Source organism: Furipterus horrens, unplaced genomic scaffold (assembly GCF_987537825.1).
Source record: "Furipterus horrens unplaced genomic scaffold, mFurHor1.1.pri manual_scaffold_4, whole genome shotgun sequence".
Classification (NCBI taxonomy): domain Eukaryota; kingdom Metazoa; phylum Chordata; class Mammalia; order Chiroptera; family Furipteridae; genus Furipterus; species Furipterus horrens.
Genome location: NW_028327174.1, coordinates 16936718 through 16961242, shown reverse-complemented (window position 1 = coordinate 16961242; position 24525 = coordinate 16936718). Strand labels below are relative to the sequence as shown.

The 24525-nt window shown below is 35.2% G+C and overlaps 1 protein-coding gene across 1 annotated transcript in view; it reads right to left on the bottom strand.

Moving 5' to 3' along the window:
• Window positions 1-1282: 1282 nt before the first annotated feature.
• BLTP3B (bridge-like lipid transfer protein family member 3B) overlaps window positions 1283-24525 on the bottom strand; it is an 86900-nt gene continuing 63657 nt past the window's right edge. The window contains exons 16-21 of the mRNA XM_090272641.1: window positions 21730-21872; window positions 21001-21151; window positions 18015-18268; window positions 17563-17671; window positions 5008-5201; window positions 1283-1529 (exon numbers count right to left, since the gene is read on the bottom strand). Coding sequence (XP_090128767.1) covers window positions 1410-1529; window positions 5008-5201; window positions 17563-17671; window positions 18015-18268; window positions 21001-21151; window positions 21730-21872 — 971 coding nt within the window. The 3' untranslated portion in view covers window positions 1283-1409. The remainder of the gene's footprint in view (window positions 1530-5007; window positions 5202-17562; window positions 17672-18014; window positions 18269-21000; window positions 21152-21729; window positions 21873-24525) is intronic.

Here is a 24525-nt window from a genome sequence, read left to right as displayed (position 1 = left end):
GTACTGTTTTCAATAAAATCTAAGTCACTCCAATACTTAAGTAAACAATGTATTTTCTTCCAAGTACTCAGATACAGGGATGGCTATATAAGTCATGCCAACAAGCAAAGCACCATAAATTGTCATATTGTGGTTTATAATTTTCAAGTATCTTAAAGAAAAGTAGCCCAGATGTTTCATGTTCTACCTTGGATATAGTTAAGAATGTAAATTTTAAAATAGACCCTACTTAGTTTAATTCTATCAGAAATATATTTTAAATCTTTAAAAACCTCTCTTTCTTAAACACTCAAGAACTTCTATTTCATAATGCATGATTGTGAGTGTCTCTCGTGTTGGCTTCAACCGTAACAATTCATAGAAAACAGAATTCAAAATTTACCAATTATTATTATTATTACAGAAGATAGTATATATGTCACAAAGAACTTCAATCAAAACTAGCTATATAAATTGGGTATGTGCAAACTTTCACCTAATCTGATACTACAAGAGTGATATCAAATTGTTTTTTTTGTATGTATAAAGAAAATTCTCTGAAAACATTCCCCTGCTTAAATAGAGAAAAGATAAAGAAATAATATAAATAGTATTAATTAAAATTCTTATAAATGCTGCCAAATTTATTGATAGTTAAGTTACCCTTTTACTTATAACAATAAATATTTCAAGGAATGTACAAGTAATGTTTTTTAAATCAGTTGGCCAAATACTCTAATGTTTTGCTTTTTATAGTTTGTGCTTTTTATTTTTATACTTGTACCATATTTTCTTGTTGAAAATTATAGCTTCAACTTACACAATTTACCCATCATTTAAAATTATTTCTTTTTCACATCTCTAAGTTACTTTCTAAGTTCAGTACAGTGATGATTTTCCAGAATTTTCAAACCCAGTAATTACATAATTTATTAATCTGATTGGATTTTTTACAGTAATTAAATAATTATAGATTTAAGTACATTATTTTAATAACATTTAAAATGTAAGCCTTTTATTTTACCTTAGCCCTAAAAGCATTTAAAATTTTGTAAATAATAGTAATTATTATCTGTGGAACACAACAGGTTTCATTGTTCTTTTTAAAAAATTCCTAGTGTTCTATCAAAATTAGGAAATAAAATCTTTTCATTAGGCATGTAATTATTTTATAGTATGTGTTGACTTCCCTATATCACACCAGTTTAAAAGAGGGTTAAACCCCAAAACACAAAACAACCAAAAGATTGTAATGCCCGTACCTAATATTTGCTAAACTGGTTTTGGAATAGTCACCACTTCATCACGTTCCATTTGATTTTATTGTCTTTTCATGAAAAGAAAATTCTCTCACTAATTGGTAACAACATATTATAAATATAACCTCCCTACTCCAGAGTTATAATTTGAGTTTTTGACTGCCATTCTTGCTATTCAACTGTCATCTTCTTTATATGATGAAGAAGAGCATCTTTTTCCAAGTGAGCCTCTGCAAGAGCCATTTTAGCTTTAGCCAATTCTTGCTTAAGAGATTCATTCTCTTCCAAGAGCTGAAATGATAAATTTGAAAAATCAGAGAATTTAATCATTGTCAGAAAATATAGACAATTTATACAGTAGCTAAAGGTGTGACACTTGGAACAGTAAAAATAACCAATGCTGGTGAGGATGCACTTATGCTGAAAATCACTTTGAGAAGCTAGTTTGAAACACATTTCAAGCCCTTAAAAATGTTCACAAGACTGACCCAGCAATTCAAAACACTATTAAATCCTAATTTCAAAATCTAACAGTGATTTAGTTTAACTTTAATTTCCCTGGACCAATTCTGTGGCTTTAGGCAGTGCTGACCTCTCCTCACCTTCCTCAGTGTCTCTCCTTTTCAGCCACAGCTCTTCAGCACTTATCCCTCTCCACATACAGGCTTTTCATCTTCTCATCTGCTATTTCAGAACCTTTACATTTTAATACTCTATTAGACTCCATAATTGGCCATCTTCCGTTATCACTTGAGTCACTCCCTTAGGTGATCTCATGTACTCCAGTGGCTCCAACTATCATAAATAGCCTGACTCAGCATAAGCCACTCTCTTGAGCTTCAAACTCACATTCTGAATATCTCATTAGGCATTTTCATCTACATGACCAATAATAGCTCTCCCTTCTCATTAAGACTTAGTTCAAGTATTTTATCCTCTTCGAACTATTACCTAACCCCTAACTAAAAAGATTTGATAAAACTAAGGACTTTCTCCCCAGAAAAATACATTTACAGACACATCAAAACATATATATTCAATTTCAAAGAGTTCCCAGACTTCTTTTAGTCCCAGCTTAAGAATTCCTGCTTTATAGACCAAGCTGACTACTTTCCTGTATTTCCTCAATCTCCAGTACAGCATTACACAATATATTGTAACCACCAATTATATGCCCCTGTCTTTCCCACTACACTTTGAGTTTCTCAATAGATAAGGATGGCATACTATTCAATTCTATATCCTAGCTCACAGTTGACATCCAACAAATCCTGTTGAACATATAAATGAATTCATTCTGTGGTTCTACCACCATACAGAACTAAACTTCTACTGGACATTTTATTTATTTATAATGGCAAAAAATAAGAAGCAATGAAAATATTAACAAATGTTAACAAAGTTTAGAAATGAGAGTACATCCATATCCACATTACTCTGCCATTAAAAATGAAAATGAAGAAAAAGTCCAGACTTCCGGCCAAGATGGAGGTGTAGACAGACACGCTGCGTCTCCCTCCACAACTACGAAGGAATACGACTACCTCAAAACTAGAAACCAGAAGTTCCAGAAAATCAAACTACATGGAAATCCAGCAAACAAAGATATAAAGAAGAAATACTCATCCAGACAGGTAGGAGGGGCGGAGCCAGGGCAAAGAGGACATGGTGTGGTGGCAGCAGTGGTGGTGGGCTGGCAGAGAGCACAGTCACACACCGTTCCAGCACCAGGGAAAATCAAGCCTCATTGCTTCTGATTGTACAAACCAGTGGGGGTTGGGGTGGAGGCAGAAACTGCCAGTCTCTCAGCAGAGTCTGCTTGTTTAAAGGGCCCCCACAGTCCTAGACCGTCCACAGACCCACCCACTCTGGGAACAACGGCCAGGGCAGCAGCTAGAGGGGCACCAGTCCGGTGTGGAAGTGGGAGAGGTGCATGGAAAAGGGGCGAGTGCTGGGCTGGCGGCATTGTTCCCTCTCAGGCCCCTCCCCCACATACAGCGCCACAATGTAGTGAAACAGGTCACCCTGTACTGATGAATCCCTAAGGCTCCACCCCTTACAACGTAACAGGAGTGACAGCTCTACCTGGGATGCAGAGGCAAACAAACACAGGAGCCTGTCAGAATAAGGAGACAGAGAAGTATGGCCCAAAAGGGGAAACGGATCAACGTTCCAGTGGGAGAACTGAGCGACAAGGAGAAAGCCAACCTAACAAATGCAGAATTCCAAACACTGGTGATAAAGATGCTCACAGGCTTGACAGATATGCTTGAGTACAGCAAATGCATAAGAGACGTGAAGGCTATGCTTACTGAAATGAAGGAAAATCCACACAAAACCAATGGTGAAGAGAAGGAAACTGGGGTTCATATCAATGATTTGGAACATAAGGAAGAAAAAAACAGTCAACCAGTGCAGAATGAGGAAGGAAGAATTGAAAAAAAAGAGGAAAACTTCCCAAATTTTGCGAAGGAGATGGACAGATAGGTCCGGGAAGCACTGAGGGTCCTAGGCAAGCTGGACCCAGAGAGGACCACACCAGGACGCATCATGACTGAGATGCCAAAGGTGAAAGATAAAGAGAGAGTCCTGGGGGCAGCAAGAGATAGGTGCCTACAAGGGGTTGCCTATAGGACTATCAGCTGATTACTCAGAGGACACTTCGCAGGCAGGACGGGACTGGCAAGCAGTATTCAACGTGATGAAAGATAACCTGCAACTAGGATTACTCTATCAAGCAAAGCTATCATTTGGACTGGAAGGGCAGATGAAGTGCTCCCCAGACAAGGTGAAGCTAAAGGAGCTCATCATCACCAAGCCATTATTATATGAAATGTCAAAGGGACTTACTTAAGAAAAAGAAGATCAGAACTATGAACACTAAAATGACAACTAACTCACAACTATCAACAACTGAATTTAAAAAATAAAAACAAAATCCAACTAAGCAAACCAGAATAGGAACAGAATCATAGGTATGGGAATCATTTGGAGGGTTATCAGCTGGGAGGTGGGAGGGGGAGAAATGGGGAAATGGTGCAGGGACTAAGAAGCATAACTGGTTGGCACAAAATAGACAGGGAGATGTTAAGAATAATATAGGAAAGGGTGGAGCCAAAGAACTTATATGCATGACCCATGGACTTGAACTAAGGGGGGTGGGATTGCTGGAGAGAAGGGGGTTACCGTGCGGAGGGGAGCAAAGGAGAAAAAAATTGGGACTACTGTAACAACATAATCAATAAAATATACTTAAAAAAATGAAAATGAAGCATACGTAGCAATATGAAAAAAAATTGTTAAACAATAAGTAAAAAATAATACAGTATATACACTAGAATAACAACTGTTAAGAAAAATTATGAAAAAGACCCTGAGAGGAAAATAAAGAAGTATTAATAGCACTTCAGGACATTAAAATGTATTAAAATTGGTTTAAATATTTTTCTGAATTATAGTACTTTTGCAACTTAAAAATAAGACATCACAATGAATATATCCTCCAGAAAGCATTCCTAGATTCGAGAAACTGGTCCTTTCCCACATTTACTGCTACATCTCCCCATTAGGCTACACCCTCTCTGAAGGCTAAGCCTGTCCCTATTTTGTTCAACAATACTATATCCATAACATCTAACATGATGTGGAAGTTCATAAGAGGCACTCAACAAACGTTGCTTAAATAAATAAATAACTTTTTAATTATTTATCATGTAACATTTATTTTAATTGCTGAAAGTGAATAAGAATAAATTAGTTCTCCCATTACCTGTTCCCTAGTAAAGCCAAAGGAGCACTCAGGAAAGTTAACTGACTGAGAAGGCCAAGGAACCTCTGGACTTGTCTGAGTGCCTTGAGTGACACTGTGCTGTTTCTTCAGATCATACTTTCCACTGGTTAGCGGCACTGATTCACTTGTGACATTTTCTTTCACATCAATTCCAGTGTTAAGCACCTGAGAATCTGATAACACAAATAAAATGCTCAGATAACATTTTCAAATACTTGAAATATCTTAATTTCTATTGTGAAAAACTAATTTAAAAATAAACACTTCTATTAGTATGAAGACAGTATTATGAAGCAGAAAAACAATAAAGTCAATAAAACCAAAAGCTCATTCATTGAAAAGATAAACAAAGTTGACAAAACTTTAGTTAGACTGACAAAAAAAAGTAAAGAAATTATTAGACAGGGGGCATTGTCATCAACCTTAATGAAATAAAAATGATTATAAAGGAATACTATGAACAACTGTATTCCAATAAATTCGGTAACTTAGATGAAATAGAAAAATTCCTAGGAAGACATAAACTACCAAAATAGACTAAGAAGAAATAGACACTGTGAACAGATGTATTACAAGTAAAGAGAATGAATCAGTAATCAAAAATACTACCCACAAAGAAAAGCTCAGGTCCAGATGGCTTCAATGGTGAATTCTACCAAATATTTAAAGCCATATTAATACCAAATTTTTACAAACTTTCAAGAAATAGAAGAGTAACATTTTTCAATTTATTCTATAAAGCCAGTATTACCCTGATTCCAAAACCAGACAAAATCAAAATCAATATGCTCATAAATATAAACACAAAAATCCTCCACAAAATATTAGCAAAGTGAACCTAGTAATATATATAAAAAAATTATACACCATAGCCAAATGGGATTTATCCCAGTAATGAAAGGTTAAGATAATATCCAAACAACAATTAACATAATACATCACATTAATAGAACAAAATTCACATGATTATCTCAATAGATACAGAAAAAACATCTGACAATATCTAATACTTTCTCATAATAAAAACACTCAGCAAACTAGGAATAGAAGGGAACTTCTCAATCTGATAAAGGCTAACTACAAAAACCCACAGCCAATACCATACTTGAGGGTATAAAACTGCATGCTTTTCTTCTAATATCAGAAATAACACAAGGTTGTTTGTTCTCACCACTTTCATTTAACAATGTCCTAGAGGTTTTAGCCAAGGCAATTAGGCAAGAAAAAGAAATAAAGGCTTCCAAATTAGAAAGGAAGGAAAATTATTTTTACTCACTGATGATATAACCTTACATATAGAAAAAAACAAAAGAATATACTAAAAACTCTTGAACTAATGAATGAGTTTAGTGAAGTTGCAGGATACACGATCAATATATAAATATCAGTTGTTATTCTAAACACTTATAACAAAGTCTAAAATAAACAATTCCATTTAAACCATCATCAAAAAAAAAAAAAATACTTAGGAATAAATTTAACAAAAGTTCCAAAAACTGCAAAGCACTGTTGCAAGAAATTAAACATCTAAACAAATGAGAAAAAAAAATTGCAAGTTCATGGATGAAAAGACTTAATATTGTTAAGATGGCACTATTTCCCAAATTGATCTACTGCTTTAACACAATCCCTATCTAAATTTGAGCTGGCTTCTTTGTAGAAATTAACAAGCTGATTTTTAAATTTATATGGTATTGCAAGGAATCCAGAACCGTTAAAATAAATGCACACAAACACACAACACCTGAAGCTGGAGGACTCACACTTCCTTATTTCATAACTTATTCCCAAACAAAACTACAATCAAGACAGTGTGATCCTGGCATAAGGATAGATGTACAGATCAATGAAATACACTTGAGAGAGTATAGAAATAAACCCATGTGCCTATGGTCCTTATCCACATGCCAAATACAAAAATTAACTGAAATAGACCACACAGCTAAACTTAGAGCTAAATCTATTAAACTCTTAAAAGAAAACATAGGAATAAATCTTCTTAACTTCAGATGTGTTCATGAATTTTTAGACATCAAACCAAAAGCACAAAACAAACAAGCAACAACAACGATCCCTGCTGAACTGTACTCCACTAAAACTAAAACTTTTGGGCTTCAAAGGACACTATAAAAAAAGTAAAAAGCAGCCCATAGAATGGAAGAAAGTATTTCCAAATTATATTTGATAAGGAACTTAATTCTATAATATATAAGAAACTCCTAAAACACAATAATAAAAAAACAAAAATAATCCATTTAAAGCATAGGCAAAGGATATGGACATTTTCCCAAAGATATACAAGTGGTAAATAAAGGTATGAAAAAAAAATATGCTTGACATCATTAGCCATTAGAAGAGTGTAGATCAAAACCATAATGATATTATCACCTCATACCCACTAGGATGCCTATAACAAAAAAGTCAGATAAAAACAAGTGTTGGCGAAGATGTGGAGAGGTTGGAACCCTCAATATACTCTAGTGGTAAACATGTAGACTAGCACAGCCGCTCTGAAAACCAGTCTGGCAGTTCCTCAAATGGTTAGATAAGAGTTACTGTATGTCCCAATAATTCCATACTTAGATATACACCCAAGAGAAATGAAAACATATACACAAATGTTTATAGCTGTGGAATTTGTAATAGTCAAAAAGTAGAAATCAAAATGTCCATCAAGTTATGAATAAACAAAACATACTGTCATAAAATGAAATTATTACTTAGCCATACAAGGAAAAAAAGTACAGATACATGCAACGACATAAATGAATCTTGAAAATATGCTAAGTGAAAGAAACTAGTCATGAAAGACCATATATCATGTAACTCCATTTAATGAAATGTCTAGAATAGGTAAATCCACAGACAGATGGCAAATTAGTGGCTTCCCAGGGCTGGGGGAGGAATAGGGAGAGACTGCTAATAGGTATAGGTATTTTAGGGAATGATGAAAATGTTCTGCAACTGACTGTGATGATGGAGGCACCATTAGTAAGCAAACTAAATATCACTAAATTGTATACTTTGGGCGAATGGTATGACATTTGAATTACGTATCAAAAATGTTTTTATTAAAAATAATTACAAGAAACAAGGCAGGCAATATCTTTGCACATCAAAATTTTGTTCTTACATTTTGGATCACAGAGCACTTTAGGCTGCAAGTAAATAGAAGGCCAATTCAAACTTGCTTTTTAAAAATGAAATATATTTGTTTTCTTAACAGGGAAATCCAAGTGATTTTGCTTCAGGCATAGCTGGATACTAGGATTCTTATGTTCCCATGAGTATTATTTTAGGAACTTGACTCTTACTTCTTAGGTTCACTTTTATTTTTCTCTGTTGTTTAGTCATTTGATAGCAAAGGTAGCCACTGAAGATCCAAACAAGTAAGTTTCAAAGCCTGTGACCCCTTAGCATACTTATCCATTGACAAAACAAAAACAAAAACAAAAAAAAAAAGACAGAATGCTTGAGTCCCAGTCAAATTATTTACTAGTCACCATGTCCCAAGAGCTGAAATCTTTTGATTGGCCCAGCTGGGTCCTATTTTCACTTCTGTGCCAGAGTGTCATATGATTGCCAGGTCCACCAAAATTACATGGAATGAGAGAACAACAGTGCACTAAGTCAAATTAAAGTGCATAAATGGAAGAGTAATCTGCTCAACATAATTACCCCCTTAAAAAGATTCCAAGAAGGGAACAACCTCAAAAGACTAATAGCACCCCTAAATACTACCTGACAGCAATTGGTTTTCAAACTTCTAAAGAAGCAAAACTCTTTTTAAAAAATGAAATATGACTGAAAATGGTAAAATGAACTAAAAATAAAATCTGAGTTATCTTGCTGTAGTAAGGATAATAGAAGACCCAGGACCCATTCTATTTAGCCTATATCTTAATACTCATGGGCTCCTAAGAATGTGGGGAAAAAGTCACTGACTAAACAATTATAAAACGCATTTTATATCATATACAAGAGAGGATCCAAGATGGTGGAGGAATAAGGGGAAGCTACACTAACCTCCTCCCAGGACCAGTCTGGGCTTACAACTTAATTGTCGAGAAATCATCTGGAATAACCAACACTAGCTGGAGAGAAGTCTTATAACTACGGAGAGACAGAAAAGCTGCTACATCACAACGTGACTGGTAGGGAATGTGGAGACGCGGAAGGGCTGGCTGGGCTCACACCGTGGCAGCTGAAGGGACTGAGAAACAGTTCAGCAGCTGGGGGCTCCCCCTGAGAAGGGCAGGGTCTAAACCCCCAGCCGGGCTCCCCAGCCTACAGCAACAGAGTGGAAAGTAAAATAGTATCCAGCTGTGAAAAGCGAAAAGCCACAGGGTTTCTTGCTAGTTGGAGAGAAACAGCTGGAGAAAAAGAGCTCTTAAGAGGATCACGTATGAAAATATTTTGGCACCCATTTACCCTGGGCTCAAGAAGAGGGAGGGCAGAGAGGACTAGAGACACCTGGGGAGAATTGGGGGCAGTAGCTTTGAGTAGAGAACTGAGGGAGCTGCTGACTGGGTCCCAGTGCTGACTCATTCCCAGTGCTGCAGGCAGACCATTCCTCTCCAAGTGGCGTCAGCCTGAGGGGAAGCAAAAGCCCGGTCCACAGGAATTAAGCTGCCACACTCTCGATGCTTAAGCCTGATGGCTGATCACAGATTGAATAGATTAACAACTAAAGGAGACAGACAAAGGCAGTAGATCTCTGGTAGTCTCCAACAGGCTGCCCAGGCCTAGACTGGTAGATGATCTGACACCACCAGGGGCAGATCCAGGAAGTGCAGATCAATCTAAGAAGCAGAAACAAACAAGAAAAGTCACAAAAATGGGTAGACGGGGAAACAACCCCCCATCGAAAGGAAAGGAGGGATCCCCAGAAAGAGTTCTAAAAGAAATAGAGAAAGCAAACTATCAGACATGGCATTTAAAACATGGATTATAGAGAAGCTCAATGAGCTCAGCTAGTTCAAAGAAAACTACAAAGAACTCCAGAGAAACTACAAGGAACTCCAAGGAAACTACAGGGAACTTACTAAGAATTACACCAGCATGAAAAGGACATAGAAGCGATTAATAAGAGCCAGGAGGAAATGAAGAATACAATTTCTGAATTGAAGAATACAGCAGAGGAATTAAAAACAGGCTAGAGGAAGCAAAGATCGAATGAGAGCTGGAGGGCAACGTAGAAAAAATTTCCCACACAGTACAACAAAATGAAAAAAGACTGAAAAAGAATGAAGAGGTTTTAAGAGAGCCGCAGGACAACATGAAACATAATAATATCCATATCACAGGAATACCAGAAGGAGAAGAAGAGAAGAAAGGGATAGAAAACCCGTTTGAAAAACTAATGACAAAAAACTTCCCTAACTTGATGAGAGAAGAGTCATGCAAGTCCAGGAAGCACAGAGGGTCCCAATGAAGATGAACCCCAACAGGCCCACTTCAAGACACATCATAATAAAGATGGCAACATTGAAAGACAAAGAGACAATCCTAAAAGCAGCAAGAGAGAAACAGCTAATAACATACAAGGGAGCTCCAATAAGGCTATCATCAGATTCCTCAACAGAAACACTGCAAGCCAGAAGGGAATGGCAAAAATCATTCCAAGCAATGAAAAACAAAGGCCTACAACCAAGAATACTCTATCCAGCAAGGCTCATTCAAAATGGGAGGTGAAATAAGGAGTTTCCCAGACAAAAGAAGGCTAAAAGAATACATCTCCACCAAACCAGCATTGCAAGAAATGCGAAAGGGTCTGCTTTAAGAAGATGAAGAAACAGAAAAACAGAGAGGAACACAAGTACAAAGGGGGAAAATGACAATGAATAAGTATCTATCGATAATAACCTTACATGTAAATGGATTAAATGCTCCAATAAAAAGACATAGGGTAGTTGAATGGATTAGAAAGCATGATCCACATATATGCTGTCTACAAGAGACCCATCTTAGAACAAAAGATCTACACAGTCTGAAAATGAAGGAATGGAAAAAAATATTTCAAGCAAATGGACATTAAAAATAATAGCTGGGGTAGCAATACTCATATCAGACAAAACAGATTTCACAGCAAAGGCCATAAAAAGAGACAAAGAAGGACATTTCATAATACTTAAGGGAAAAATGCATCAAGAAGACATAACCCTTGTAAACATATATGCATCCAACATAGGAGCACCCAAATATTTAAGGAAATTTTTGGAAGACTTCAGGAAGGATACAGACAGCAACACACTCATAGTAGGGGACCTTAACATCCCATTGTCAACAATGGACAGATCTTTGAAGCAAAGAAACACCAAGCATATTGAGGCATTGAACAATAAATACTCTAGATCAAATGGACTTAGTTGATATATATATATAGAACTTTTCACCCAAACGAAGCAAAATATGCATTCTTTTAAAATGCACATGGAACATTTTCAAAGATAGACCACATGCTAAGACACAAAACAAACCACAAAAAATTCAAGAAAACGGAAATTATATCATGCATCTTCTCAGATTACAATGCCTTGAAACTAGAAATCAACCTCAAGGAAAAAACACAAAGACATTCAAACTCATGGAGAATGAATAACCTGCTATTAAATAATGAATGGGTTAACAATGACATCAAAGAAGGAATCAAGAAGTTTTTGGAAACAAATGATAATGAACACACAACAGCCCAAAAACTATGGGACACAGCAAATGCAGTCCTGAGAGGGAAGTTCATAGCAATACAGGCCTACCTGAAAAGGATAAAAGAATCTCAAATAAAAAATCTAACCCTACAGCTACAAGAACTAGAACAACAACAACAAACAAAGCCCAGGGCGGGCAGAAGAAAGGAAATCATCAAGATCAGAGCAGAGTTAAATGACATAGAGACTAAACAAACAATTCAAAAGATCAACAAAAGTAGGAGCTGGTTCTTTGAAAAGATAAACAAAATCGACAAGCCTTTAGCCAGGCTAATCAAGAAAAAAACAGAGAGGACCCAAATAAACAAAATCAGAAATGAAAGAGGAGAAATCACGACCAATATCAAAGAAATACAAAGGATTTTAAGAAATTACTCCAAACAACTGTACGGCAAGAAACATGACAACCTAGATGAAATGGACAAATTTCTAGAAACATATAATCTTCCAAAACTAAATCAAGAAGAAATAGAAAGCCTGAACAGACCAATAACAAAGAGTGAAATTGAAACAGTAATCAAAAATTTTCCAGCGCACAAAAGCCCTGGGCCAGGTGGCTTCACAGGAGAATTTTACAAAACATTTAGGTAAGAACTAATGCCTACCTTTCTCAAACTATTCCAAAAAATCCAAGAAGAGAGGAAAACTCCCAAACTCTTTCTATGAAGCCAGTATTACCCTAATTCTAAAACCAGGTAAAGACACAACAAAGAAATAAAAGTATAGGCCAATATCGCTGATGAATGTAGATGCTAAAATCTTCAACATAATATTGGCAAACAGAATCCAGCAACACATTAAAAAGATCATACACCACGATCAAGTGGGATTCATCCCAGGAATGCAAGGATGGTTTAATATTCGCAAATCAATAAATATAATACATCACCTAAACAAAATGAAAGACAAAAACCACATGATCATATCCATAGATGCTGAAAAAGCATTTGATAAAGTACAGCACCCATTTATGATGAAAACTCTCAGCAAAATGCGAATAAAGGGAGCATACCTCAACATAATAAAGGCTATAGATTGGAAACCTGAAGCCAACATCATACTCAATGGACAAAAACTGAAAGCATTCCCCCTGAGATCAGGAACAAGACAAGGATGTCCACTCTCTCCACTCCTATTCAACATAGTGTTGGAGGTTCTAGCCGCAGCAATCAGAGAAGAAAAAAAACATAAAAGACATCCAAATTGGAAATAGGAAGTAAAACTGTCATTATTTGCAGATGACATGATAGTGTACATAGAAAACCCTATAGGCTCCACTAAAAAACTACTCTACCTAGTAAGTGAATTTGGCAAAACAGCAGGGTACAAAGTCAATATTCAGAAGTCGAAGGCATTTCTGTACACCAACAATAAAATATCAGAGACAGAAACAAAGAAACAAAAAATCCCATTTATTATAGCAACAAGAAAAATTAAGTACCTAGGAATAAACTTCAACAAGGAAGTAAAAGACCTATACTCAGAAAACTACATAACACTGAAGAAAGAAATTAAGGAGGATACAAATAAATGGAACCATATACCATGTGCATGGATGGGAAGACTCATCATTAAAATGTCCATATTACCCAAAGCAATTTATAGATTCAATGCAATACCTATTAAAATACCAACGACATATTTCACAGACCTAGAACAAACACTTCAAAAATTTATATGGAGCCAAAAAAGACCCCAAATAGCCACAGCAATCTTGAGGAAGAAGAACATAGTAGGAGGAATCATAATACCGGATATCAAACCATACTACAAGGCCACGGTAATCAAAACAGCCTAGTACTGGCATAAGAACAGACATATAGATCAATAGAACAAAATAGAGAGCCCAGAAATAAGCCCAGGTCTATATGGTCAACTAATATTTGACAAAGGGGGAAGGAACATAAAATGGAGTGAAAAGAGGCTCTTCAACAAATGGTGCTGGGAGAACTGGACAGGGACATGCAAAAAAATGAAACTAGACCACCAACTTACACCACACACCAGAATAAACTCAAGATGGATCAAAGACTTAAATGTAAGCCGTGACACCATAAAGTCCTAGAGGAAAACATAGGCAGGAAAATTTCAGATATCCCACGTAGCAATATTTTCACTGATATATCTCCTAAGGCAAGGGAAATAAAGGAAAGAATAAACAAACCAGACTACATCAAACTAAAGAGTTTCTGCTCAGCAAAAGAAAATATCAGCAAGATAAAAAGCGTACCACCATATGGGAAAATATATTTGCCAATGATACCTCAGACAAGGGACTGATCTCCAAAATATATAATTTATTTATACGACTCAACACCAAGAAGACAGGCAACCCAATTAAAAAATGGGCAAAGAACCTAAACAAACACTTCTCCAAAGAGGACATACGGAGGGTCCATAGACATATGAAAGAATGCTCAACATCACTACCCATCAGAGAGATGCAAATAAAAACCACAATGAGATACCACCTCACACCAGTCAGAATGGCCATCATCAACAAATCAACTAACAACTTGTGCTGGAGAGGATGCAGAGAAATGGGAACCCTGGTGCTTTCCTGGTGGGAATGCAGACTGGTGCAGCCACTATGGAAAACAGTTTGGAATTTCCTCAAAAAACTAAAAATGGAACTGCCATTTGAACCAGCAATTCCACTGCTAGGATTATACCCGAAGAATCCTGAAACACCAATTCAAAAGAACCTATGCACCCCTATGTTCATAGCAGTGCTATTTACAATAGTTAAGTGCTGGAAACAGCCTAAGTGCCCATCTGTAGATGAGGGGATCAAAAAACTGTGGTACATTTACATAATGGAGTACTATGCAGCAGAAAGAAAGAAGGAACTTCTACCATTTGCAACAACATGGATGAACTAGAGAGAATTATGCTTAATGAAATAAGCCAGGCAACGAAAGAAAAATACCTAATACTGTCACCTATTACAGGAAACTAATGAACAACACAAACAAATGAGCAAAACTGAACCAGAGGTATGTAAACAACAGGGAGGTGGGAGGGAGAGAAGGGGGTAAGAAGGGGAAGGGTCTAGTCAAAGAACATGTATAAATGACCCACGGACATGGACAACTGAGTGGGGACTGAATGTGGCAGGGGGGTGGGGGGGAAGGGTGCAGGGAAGCAAGAGGGGAAAAAAGTGGGACAACTATAATGGAAAAACAAACAAAAAATTTTTAGTGGGGGAAAAATGAAAATATAAAGAATGGAAATGCCAGTTCAGTGGATATTAGAAGGACAAGGATTTTCCTTCACACTGTATATTTTTCTCCCTATCTGATACCTCCAGAGTTTGGCATTCTAAAAAAGTAAGTAATGACATAAGTTTCTTTGCATAAAACTAATAAGACCAGTTGTTAATAGAGGTTTTTTGTTTTTTTTTTTTTAACTAAGACTTTGACTGGAATGTCATGCCTGAAGGAGACATGCTTGGGCGTTGGTTGTTACCAAAAAGCCCCGAGGAACTGGGATTGACTTTCAAAAGTAATGAAAGTCCACTAGATAAAAGGCCTGGTACCTTGGATGAATGCGCGGTCCATGGCAATCTTGCCAGGAAAGGAATGAAGGTTGTTTTCCTGAAAGATGGCTAGAAGGGACCTTAAGGCACAATGGAAAACCAGAAGGACTTGGAAAAGACAGGTGTGTACAGGCAAGACTGAACGCCAGGTATGTGGTTCTGCTTCTGGGCCCTGAAGGGCAGACTGAAGGTCACCCTAAATGTTCCTTGCATAAGTTCCAGCAAAGCGGAACTAAAGATCATAAGTGATCATTTTCTGCTCTTGTGTTTATGCAAATGAACAGGATAAATTAAAAATGGACTTAATGCAGTCCCTTTAATGACAAGGAGGGTAATCTTAGGGAGAAAAATCATTATTCAAGGAAAATCACAATGCTCAATGGTAGACTATAAAGTAGTGCAGCTAACCGTCTTTAAAGTTTCTTTTCATTTAAAATATATTTTCATTTGAAAGTTAAACTATGTCTGTGGTATCATCAAAGATGTTTAATTTACAGGCAAGAAGAACGTCACATGACTTGCAACTGGATGTCTTTCCAATAAGACAGTCTTATAGATTTAGAGACTTGTTTGTGGGTTATGTTACATAAGTTAACATGTGTTTTCTGTTTTCAAAGGGCATAAGCCTATGATCTCATTACCTGAGTGATTGTCTGTACGCACAGGACTCACTTAATCCTGTCTGCAGCGCTGCCTCCTGAGACTCAACGGTTTGGCTGAACTAAGTGGCTGGGTTGGTGAAGAATGGGGTGGTCTGTGGGCTTCACTTTAAAACTGGTTTCTCTTTTCTATCCTAATGGCTTGGACAGAAAGAGCCCAGAGGTCTGAGAGGGGGGAAATCTAAACTATTTCCCTCAGCCCAAACTAAGTATAATGGGCAAAAGGGTTTTGGACAGGTGAGATGAGCCTGGCACACCTTCCTCCAAAGAAGCCCTTCTTTTCCTTAATGTGGGACATTGAAAAATTAATCCCTGCCTTTTGTCATCTAGTGGTTATGGATTGAAGGATGTCTTTTAACCCTATTGCCAAATCTGTTGCCCCCAGAATACAACAAGGATGCCAGCCTGTTAAACCAAGCACGCTGTTGTCTGGGGACAGCCAACTGACCTGGAGTCTGCGAGATCCTTTCCCATGTGGGAAGGCCACCCTCCCCTGCACACCCCCACTCTTATTAGGGATTTCTGGACCCAAGGGTAGGTAGGACGATGACCATGTCCAGCTTGAAGCAGCTAGAGGAGCTCGAGACCTTTGCCCATTGTCCTTTATGAGATTATAAAGGGTCTTAAGTCTGAGAGGGAGGGATTGTTATTTTTTATTGTTAAAATAATTAATTAATCATTTCTTTATTTAAAAAAAAAGAAGAACATATTAAAGGGTGAAGCAGGAGAGCTTGTCTGTACAACCCATGGGCATGGACTTGGGGGGTTTGCTGGGGGAAGGGGGGTGCTTGGTGGAGGGGAGCAAAGGAGAAAAAATTGGAACTATTATAACAATATAATCAATAAAATATATTTTTAAAAAGTAATTAATGATAGATGGCATAGCATATAAACACACACCCCATATATATACATATACAAAACAAATACTTTCTGTCTTCTTCTCTTATTGGTAGTCTTATTAATAGTTACCTAATGAGCCATTATTTTACTGGAACAGAAATTATAGTGTATCTTTCAAATTTTCTGAAAGATTATTTGAAGTTTCTCCTTAAAAGTCTTTACTGAAAAATTGATAATTGTTTTTAAGACTTTCCCAAGAAGTGTGAAGTAGTATAAACAGCAAAAAAGGTATAAAAGCATCTGTTCCTTCATGAACTTTAATCACATCCAGAACAGCTGCAAATATACCTTAAAATATACCGCCCCCTAAAAAAGGGAAGAAAAATGCTAGGTAAAATCTACAACTAATTTTTGAAATAGCTACTAATGAGACTATTTTGAATGCTCCTACTTGCAAAATAAATTTGCTTCAAAGGAGGAAATAAAACAGCATATCTGGAAATTTCTTAATAAGCTACTTGAGAAATTTGGGCCACTCAAAGCATTCACCAAAGGCTCTTCTTAAATCTCAAAAGCAAATACCTGTAAACTGTAGATGGGTTATTTCTGAAGTAGAGATTCATACAAAGGTAATATTTTATTACAATGCACTGAAAGTGTCCCTCAATCATCTATTCCTACATCTGTCCATATAGATAATGATAAGTATGAGAGAAAACAATTGGCATGTAAACAACCTAACTTCAAATTTTAGTACGTATTCACTTCCACCGTTTTTCATACACACCCCTGATACGGAAAGAGCCGTCACCATGTCTCTCCACCACGAGATGATCTATGTGAATGGCTACAGGCGCCGGCTCAAGGGAGACTGTACTACAGCGCGGGCTGTCATCCTATAGGAAAGAGAAATAGTATCAGCATGTTGTTATCAGAGTAAATGATTACATTAATGTCATTATTTTCTTAAAAACATTTCTCCAGTCAATATTTTTAGTGCATTAGAAATGCATCTTTACATGCTTTAGTTATTATAGAAAAAACTGACCATTCTGTTTTGATATTTTTTAATTTCTAAGAAGGATCTTTACATCCTTCATCACAAAGACCAACACATTCATTTCAATAAATGCTGGTAAAGTATATATTACAGAGAAGACATATTCTTAGACATGAATCAAAGTTCAGGTAGGCAAAGTGAACATTTATAATATGAAAATATGAAAATATTTAACATACTTTTAAATTTATTTTTGTGTTAGAAACTTGTATCTTCATTGGCATCACTGTTGCAACCGTTTCATCTTCCAAAAAATGTTGAATATTCATAAGAGAAGATGTGAGAAATTCAGTGCTAAAGTTTTCTATATGGCATTGTAGAAATCCATGTTTTTTCGCAAGCATAGAATGTATTACAGCACCAGGCCCACTTTCAAATCTCAAAGCAATCTCAGGAGAGGATTTGGAATTAATAACCACTTTATGATCAGAACCTACAGAAAAAGAACAAATAAAAATTATAACTGTGGTACTACTCAAAAATGTCACTCACAATTATTTGGCATTAGAAGTTATTGTCACTTTGTACAATGGTAAAGCAATAATAAAGTTTTAATATTTACCTGTAATTTAATTGCTATTTACAGTACATATACAACATACCACATACAACCCTAATTTCAATCTTTATACATAATATTCTACTGCAATAACGTTTACTTGTCTCTATTTTTTTTCAGTAACATGAAGCAACATAAATCTGATATCATGCATACCTCAGATACTTAAGTGTGTCTGAGTATGTACCTATCTATACATTTGTAATATAATGGATGACTGTCATGAAGAAACAATCGTGGCATTTAAAGTGAATCCTAAGCCATTTCTCAAGAAGTAACAGAAGATGAAAGTTTTGCACCTTCCTTATTAAAACTGGGTATTAAATATTTACATTTATTTATGCCTCAGCCTTCTTCCAAAAAAGAACTTCAGGTACTTACAGAGATATAAATAAATACTCGAGTTCAAAAATAAATTTTATAATTTCAATAAAGCACCCACAGAATATACAATTTAAAAAAAAGAAAAGTTTCTAGAGGAACCATTAAACTAAATTGGCCCATTTATCATAGTAACTATTGTTTATTTTATTTTACCTACTTACCTAAAGAATAAGAGACAACATGCACATGGCATAATCAGATAAAAAAGTAAGCAGTAGAAAAATAAGGATAGAAAGGAAAAGGAAAAACTAAGTAGGAAGGTTAATAATTCAAAACATATTATTTAAATTTCTATACCAAAGGTGGACCAAAAATGAGCTTTGTGGCAGCAAGGAGAAAAATATGATCCAATTCACAATAGATAAAATTTATGAGTTAAAGCAAACTAATTGTTCTGGAAAGGCAAAGCAGTTTCAGTTATTGAGGAATCAAAGTTATCTGTCCTGTGGGTCCTCGAAAGCAGACCCCACTAATTAAATTCATGATAGAAAATCTTTCTTTTCCCTCAGTATAGACGTGAATATGTATTTAGATATGTTAGTGTTTTTTTCCTATACGAAGAAAAATAAAAGTTAATTAACCTTCTATTTAAAAGAGCGATTAGAAACAAACCATTTGGTAAATGTTAATTTATGGTGTCTTTTACCAATCTATATATGTCTATGTATCTATATCTACACACACATGCACCAGATGCATACTCCATGGAGCTGAGAACCAGAAATAATTTCAAACAAAAAGAGTGCTTACTTGGAGTAGAAATAAAGTAAAATCTTCATTAGTCAAAAACCACTCCTCTCTACTATATCTTATGCCATAAAACTATTATATTAAGGTCTTCCTATCAAAGGCATCCAAAATCCACACATTATAGAAAATAAAAACAACCAAACAAAATACAATCTTTGTTCTATATGTTTATTAATGTTTGAGATGTTAAAACTAATTTTTTTTTTCATTTATCCCCTTTCCTTTTCCTTTTCCCTCCCTCCCTTCCTGTTTGTTTTTTTATCCTTCTAACAGCCGAGACAGTTGAGAAAAATAAGGTATTAGACAGCACTGACTATATAACCCATACATACAAGGCATTTCAAAATGACTTCCTCAGTTAGGAAGAACATGAACAAAAGTAATAGAGTACTAAGTGAACTATAAAGAAAAGTGGAAAAAAAATAATGCTGAAACTGGGAATACTCTAAAGCTGTACAATTTAAAAAGAGGTACGGTTGGGTATAGAACTACAATCTAGTTTTGAAATTCTATGTTCAATCGTTTTTTGGTTTTGTCCACTATGAAACCTTTCCAACTATATACTTAGCTTTTTTCTTTTTGCATGCTATTGGGATTTATACTTCCTAATACAAAATTCTTGAACTTTTCTTTTTCAGCAGATACATTGTAAACTGCAAGGCTTACACACACAAAAAAGCCAGGAGCCAATTTTCTTTCCATGATGCTGGTTTATAGGGAAATGGCACATTTATCTGCAATTCCTATGATGTGAAGTGACAGCACACTTATTTGCTATCATGTAGGAGTGTATGTTATATATCAGATATAGCATTCTGTGCTTAAAGCAAAGAAAAATATTACAGTGTAGTGACTTTTAAAAGATTTAAAGAACTGAATATTGTCACTGTAGATTCTTAGTATAACTATTATAATAAGTTCATTTCTTCCAATGACTAAACACCACAAATAACTATATTTAAACTTTGAAAAAGGGATGGTTTAATGTGGCTTCCTCTTCATACACTGCATGCTTTGTTGCTTATATCCTTCTATGTTCAAGGGAAGGTGTTTATTTTAGAATAAAATACTATAAGGACAGGATACATGATTTTTTCAAATACCAAGTATTTGGAAATATTTGCTTATAAGCAAAACAATGGAATATAGAAATTGACATTCTAGTATGGAACTAAGTTTGACCTTACAGAATTACTCTATCACTCTTTTCAGATAGAAAGAGCTCAGTTTTCTCAAACTCATTATCTCAAACAGAAAACGAAAAAAGACAGAATTTATCAATAGCAGAAACAGAAAAATATCAGAGACTACACCTTCAACAGATTATATTTCTAATAACTTAATCAACATTATAAAAATGAAGTGATTTAAAAGAATAAATCTCTGATGTAAATGTAATGTCCCTTGAATTCACCTATATACTGACAGGCATATGTATAAAAAAAGAAGTTTAAGTCATATTAAAGTCTCACCTACTGGACGATTACAAAGGTAGTGCCGAAGACTCATATTGCCTAATTGAGCCGGTGTTACTTGATCCACTTGAAGACAGATTTCTGTATCTTCCCCTCGTATGTCAATTTCCCCATTAACACCAGTAATTTTAAACATCACGACTGACATCTGACAATGATTACATAAATAATATTAGTATACCAAGTAATTAAAACAAAATTTAATAAGTAACACAGGAAACTAATAATATAACCTCTAAAAATACAACTGTGGGCCAATAAACCAACTATATACTATGTAAAATCATTTCCATTAAAAGTTGACCATATTTTCTAAGTCATACATAAAATATTTCACCAGGTAAAGAGGGCTTAAATAAACCAGTAATATTACTTCATTAGTAGAAAGCCCCTCATAGGAACTGTCTACCATCCTTATTATAAAACTTTTTCAAAGTATATTTAAATAGAGACTAAAATAGACTGAAAAAAAAAGGATAAAAGAAGATAGAACTTACCCTCCTCAATAAAAAAACAAAAAATTTAAAGTGAAATTCAGGAAAAAACAATTCAGTAAGAGGGAAGAATTTTCAGGTGTATAAAGTGAATTTTCAAGAGAAAACAAAGTGGATCACCCACAATCTAAGTCAATTCATTTTATATATTAATGTCTTAAAATGTGAATAGATTAGATATGAGATTAAGCTGGCAGCATTTCTCTTCATAGAATCTCTCTGAAATGATTACCAGATCATTATAATTTTCTTGAGCACCCTCTGAATTTGTACTGATGGCATCTGGAGAGGTTTCACCACAATTCTGTTGGTTTGCGGTGGCATTTACACTATCTGCTGGGCTCTGAAAATTTGTACTCGAATTTTTTTTAATACCTGAAATGATACAAAATACACTAATAAATTTAAATCAGTTTTACAAATGATCCAAAAATGTTACATTTATCTAACCAAGATGGGCAATCCCTTTAATGCATTCCTAAACATAACCTTATTCATTTTCTTTATGTTTTTTATATATTTTTAGAGAGAGGATTTGGGAGGGAGAAATAGAGAGGGAGAAAAACGTCAACGTGTGGTTGCCTCTCGCATGCCACCAACTGGGGACCTGGCCCACAACCCAGGCCTGTGCCCTGGACTGGGAATCGAACCGGCGACCCTTCAGTTCGCAGGCCAGTGCTCAATCCACTGACCCACATCATCCAGGACTAAAAGACAATAAACAAAGAAAAATTAAATTGTGATTAGTTAGCATATATTGTAATTAGAAATACCTTTTCACAATAAAATATTAGAGATACTTAAGCCCTGAAGTTAGACAGTACAACAAGAAATCTACCACAGTGACCACAGCCTGTGTTCTCCATGTTAGCACAGTGCTTGTGCAACGGGCAGGTTTGTAGTCAGCCAGCATGGTCCCCTGTACTTTGTCCTACATTGAATAGTTCCAGTTTTACCCCTTAATTTTACTTTTCAGTATCCTAAAGTAACTTCTAATTATCTTCTACATGAAGTTGATGCCACTATCATCAATGTAATCGTTCTCAAACCTCTTCTACCTGCTTTAATTTCTCAATGTGCTATATTTCAATATTTCTCAAATTCTCTGTGGTAAAAGATAATTTTCTAAACAGTGTCTGTCACAGATCAATACTTTTTTAAAATACTGTAAAAGTAATTACTAGAAAAATTAGATTAGAAAAACCAAAGACATACAAAACATGGCCTCAATGTTTTTTTTATTATTATATTTACTACTTTACAATCAGCTTCTAACCCAATGCCTGACAACATAGTAGGTGCTCAATAAATTATCCACTGCAATAATGAATAAAACTATTTTTCATGCCAGGGACGATGTATATAAATACAACTGTGGCCTGAAGAGATAATAAACTCCCATTTTACAGGGAGTTCCTAACATAGTTAGGGTTTAAGGAGGCTTCCCTGATCAAGTAATATTTAAGCAAAAGTAAACAGAAAAAAAATAGTATCCTATGCACAGGTACAAAGACCCTAAGGAGGAAAAAGATTTGTCACCATCAAGAAATTTAAAAAAGATTGAAATATACTAAAGTACATTTGAAGTGCAGTAATAAGCACGTGGAAAAACAGCAGAAATGATACAATGGGGCCATATCACACAGAACATTGTCGTAATGTTAAGGTTTTTTAATTTATAGCAGTGAGAAGTTATCAGGATTAAAATGGAAATCAACATGATAGTATTTACATTTTCTAAAAGAGTATATTCTTCCTATGGAATGAAGAATGAACTGCAAATTGACAAGAACAGAAGTGGGGAAACTAGACTGGAGCCTATGGTAGAGTCGTAGCCCAGCTATGTGTTTGTTTCTCTGTATATAAATATGTATACAAACATATCTACACATGTATGCCTGTTTGCATACATATGTTAGAGTATATATGTATAAACATATACAAATACATAGAAAAAGATCTGAAAGTGCACTGTGTATACCAAAAGTTCAAATGGGTGTTATTTCTGGAGTAGGGAAAGGTATCAAGGGCCAGAGTAAGAGCAGTTTAAAGTGACTCCTTCATTTTTCACTTTGGATATTTCCATAATATCTGATTTTTTTTTTACACTGAGAAAATACTCATACATTTCTTATAAAATTAAAGAAAATAAAAAACAAGAGTGTTCCTAATGAAAACCGATTCCTGTGACATAAAGAAAATTATTACAGTTCAGGAGATTTAGGGCTATATAGTCACATACTTAAACATTACACACAGAAATAAAGTCTTGATTATTTTTCAAGATCCTAAAAATAGTCTACTGCTGCACTCTATTCTAAAGTAATTAGAAATGGAAGCAAACTTCATGAATGATATTAATTATAGCATTTTTATAACAAACCATAAACAATCTAAACATCCAACATCATTACATTAAATAATATTAGAAAATGCACATGTGATAGAAAGGTTAAAAAATCATCTATGTAACATGACATCTAATACATATATATGTGATAACATATAAAAATTTATAGAATAAATTATAGTTGGTATCACTAGATTGTGGAACTTTGGAGTTATTTTATTTTCCAAACTGCAGTTGTCTTTATTTTCCAAATTGAGTGACAGTCACTTTTATTTAATATTCAGAAATAACAATGGAGAAAATCACGGGTGTTTTTTGAGACTAAGCAGGGATATTTTCTAAAGGGACACTGTTTTTGAAATATATTTTGATCACAGAACATAACTCCTATGCTAAAGTAGGATATAAAATCATAAAGGTGGAAGAGGAACTAGCAATAGAGCTCTATGAATCTAAAATAGATTTTTATGACCCATATTAGTTCCTTTTCTCCATTTAACTGGTAGAATATGCTGAAAAGGTGATTGCTATGAATTGCCTGCAACAGGGTTAGATCAGGGCTTTTTGGTATGATAATCATTTCCACGTCTACAGGGCTCATATAGCATACTGGCTTGTTAAATGCTTAGACCCTTTAGTCAGAGTAGCTGAATTCCAAATCTACCGCTATTGTTTCCT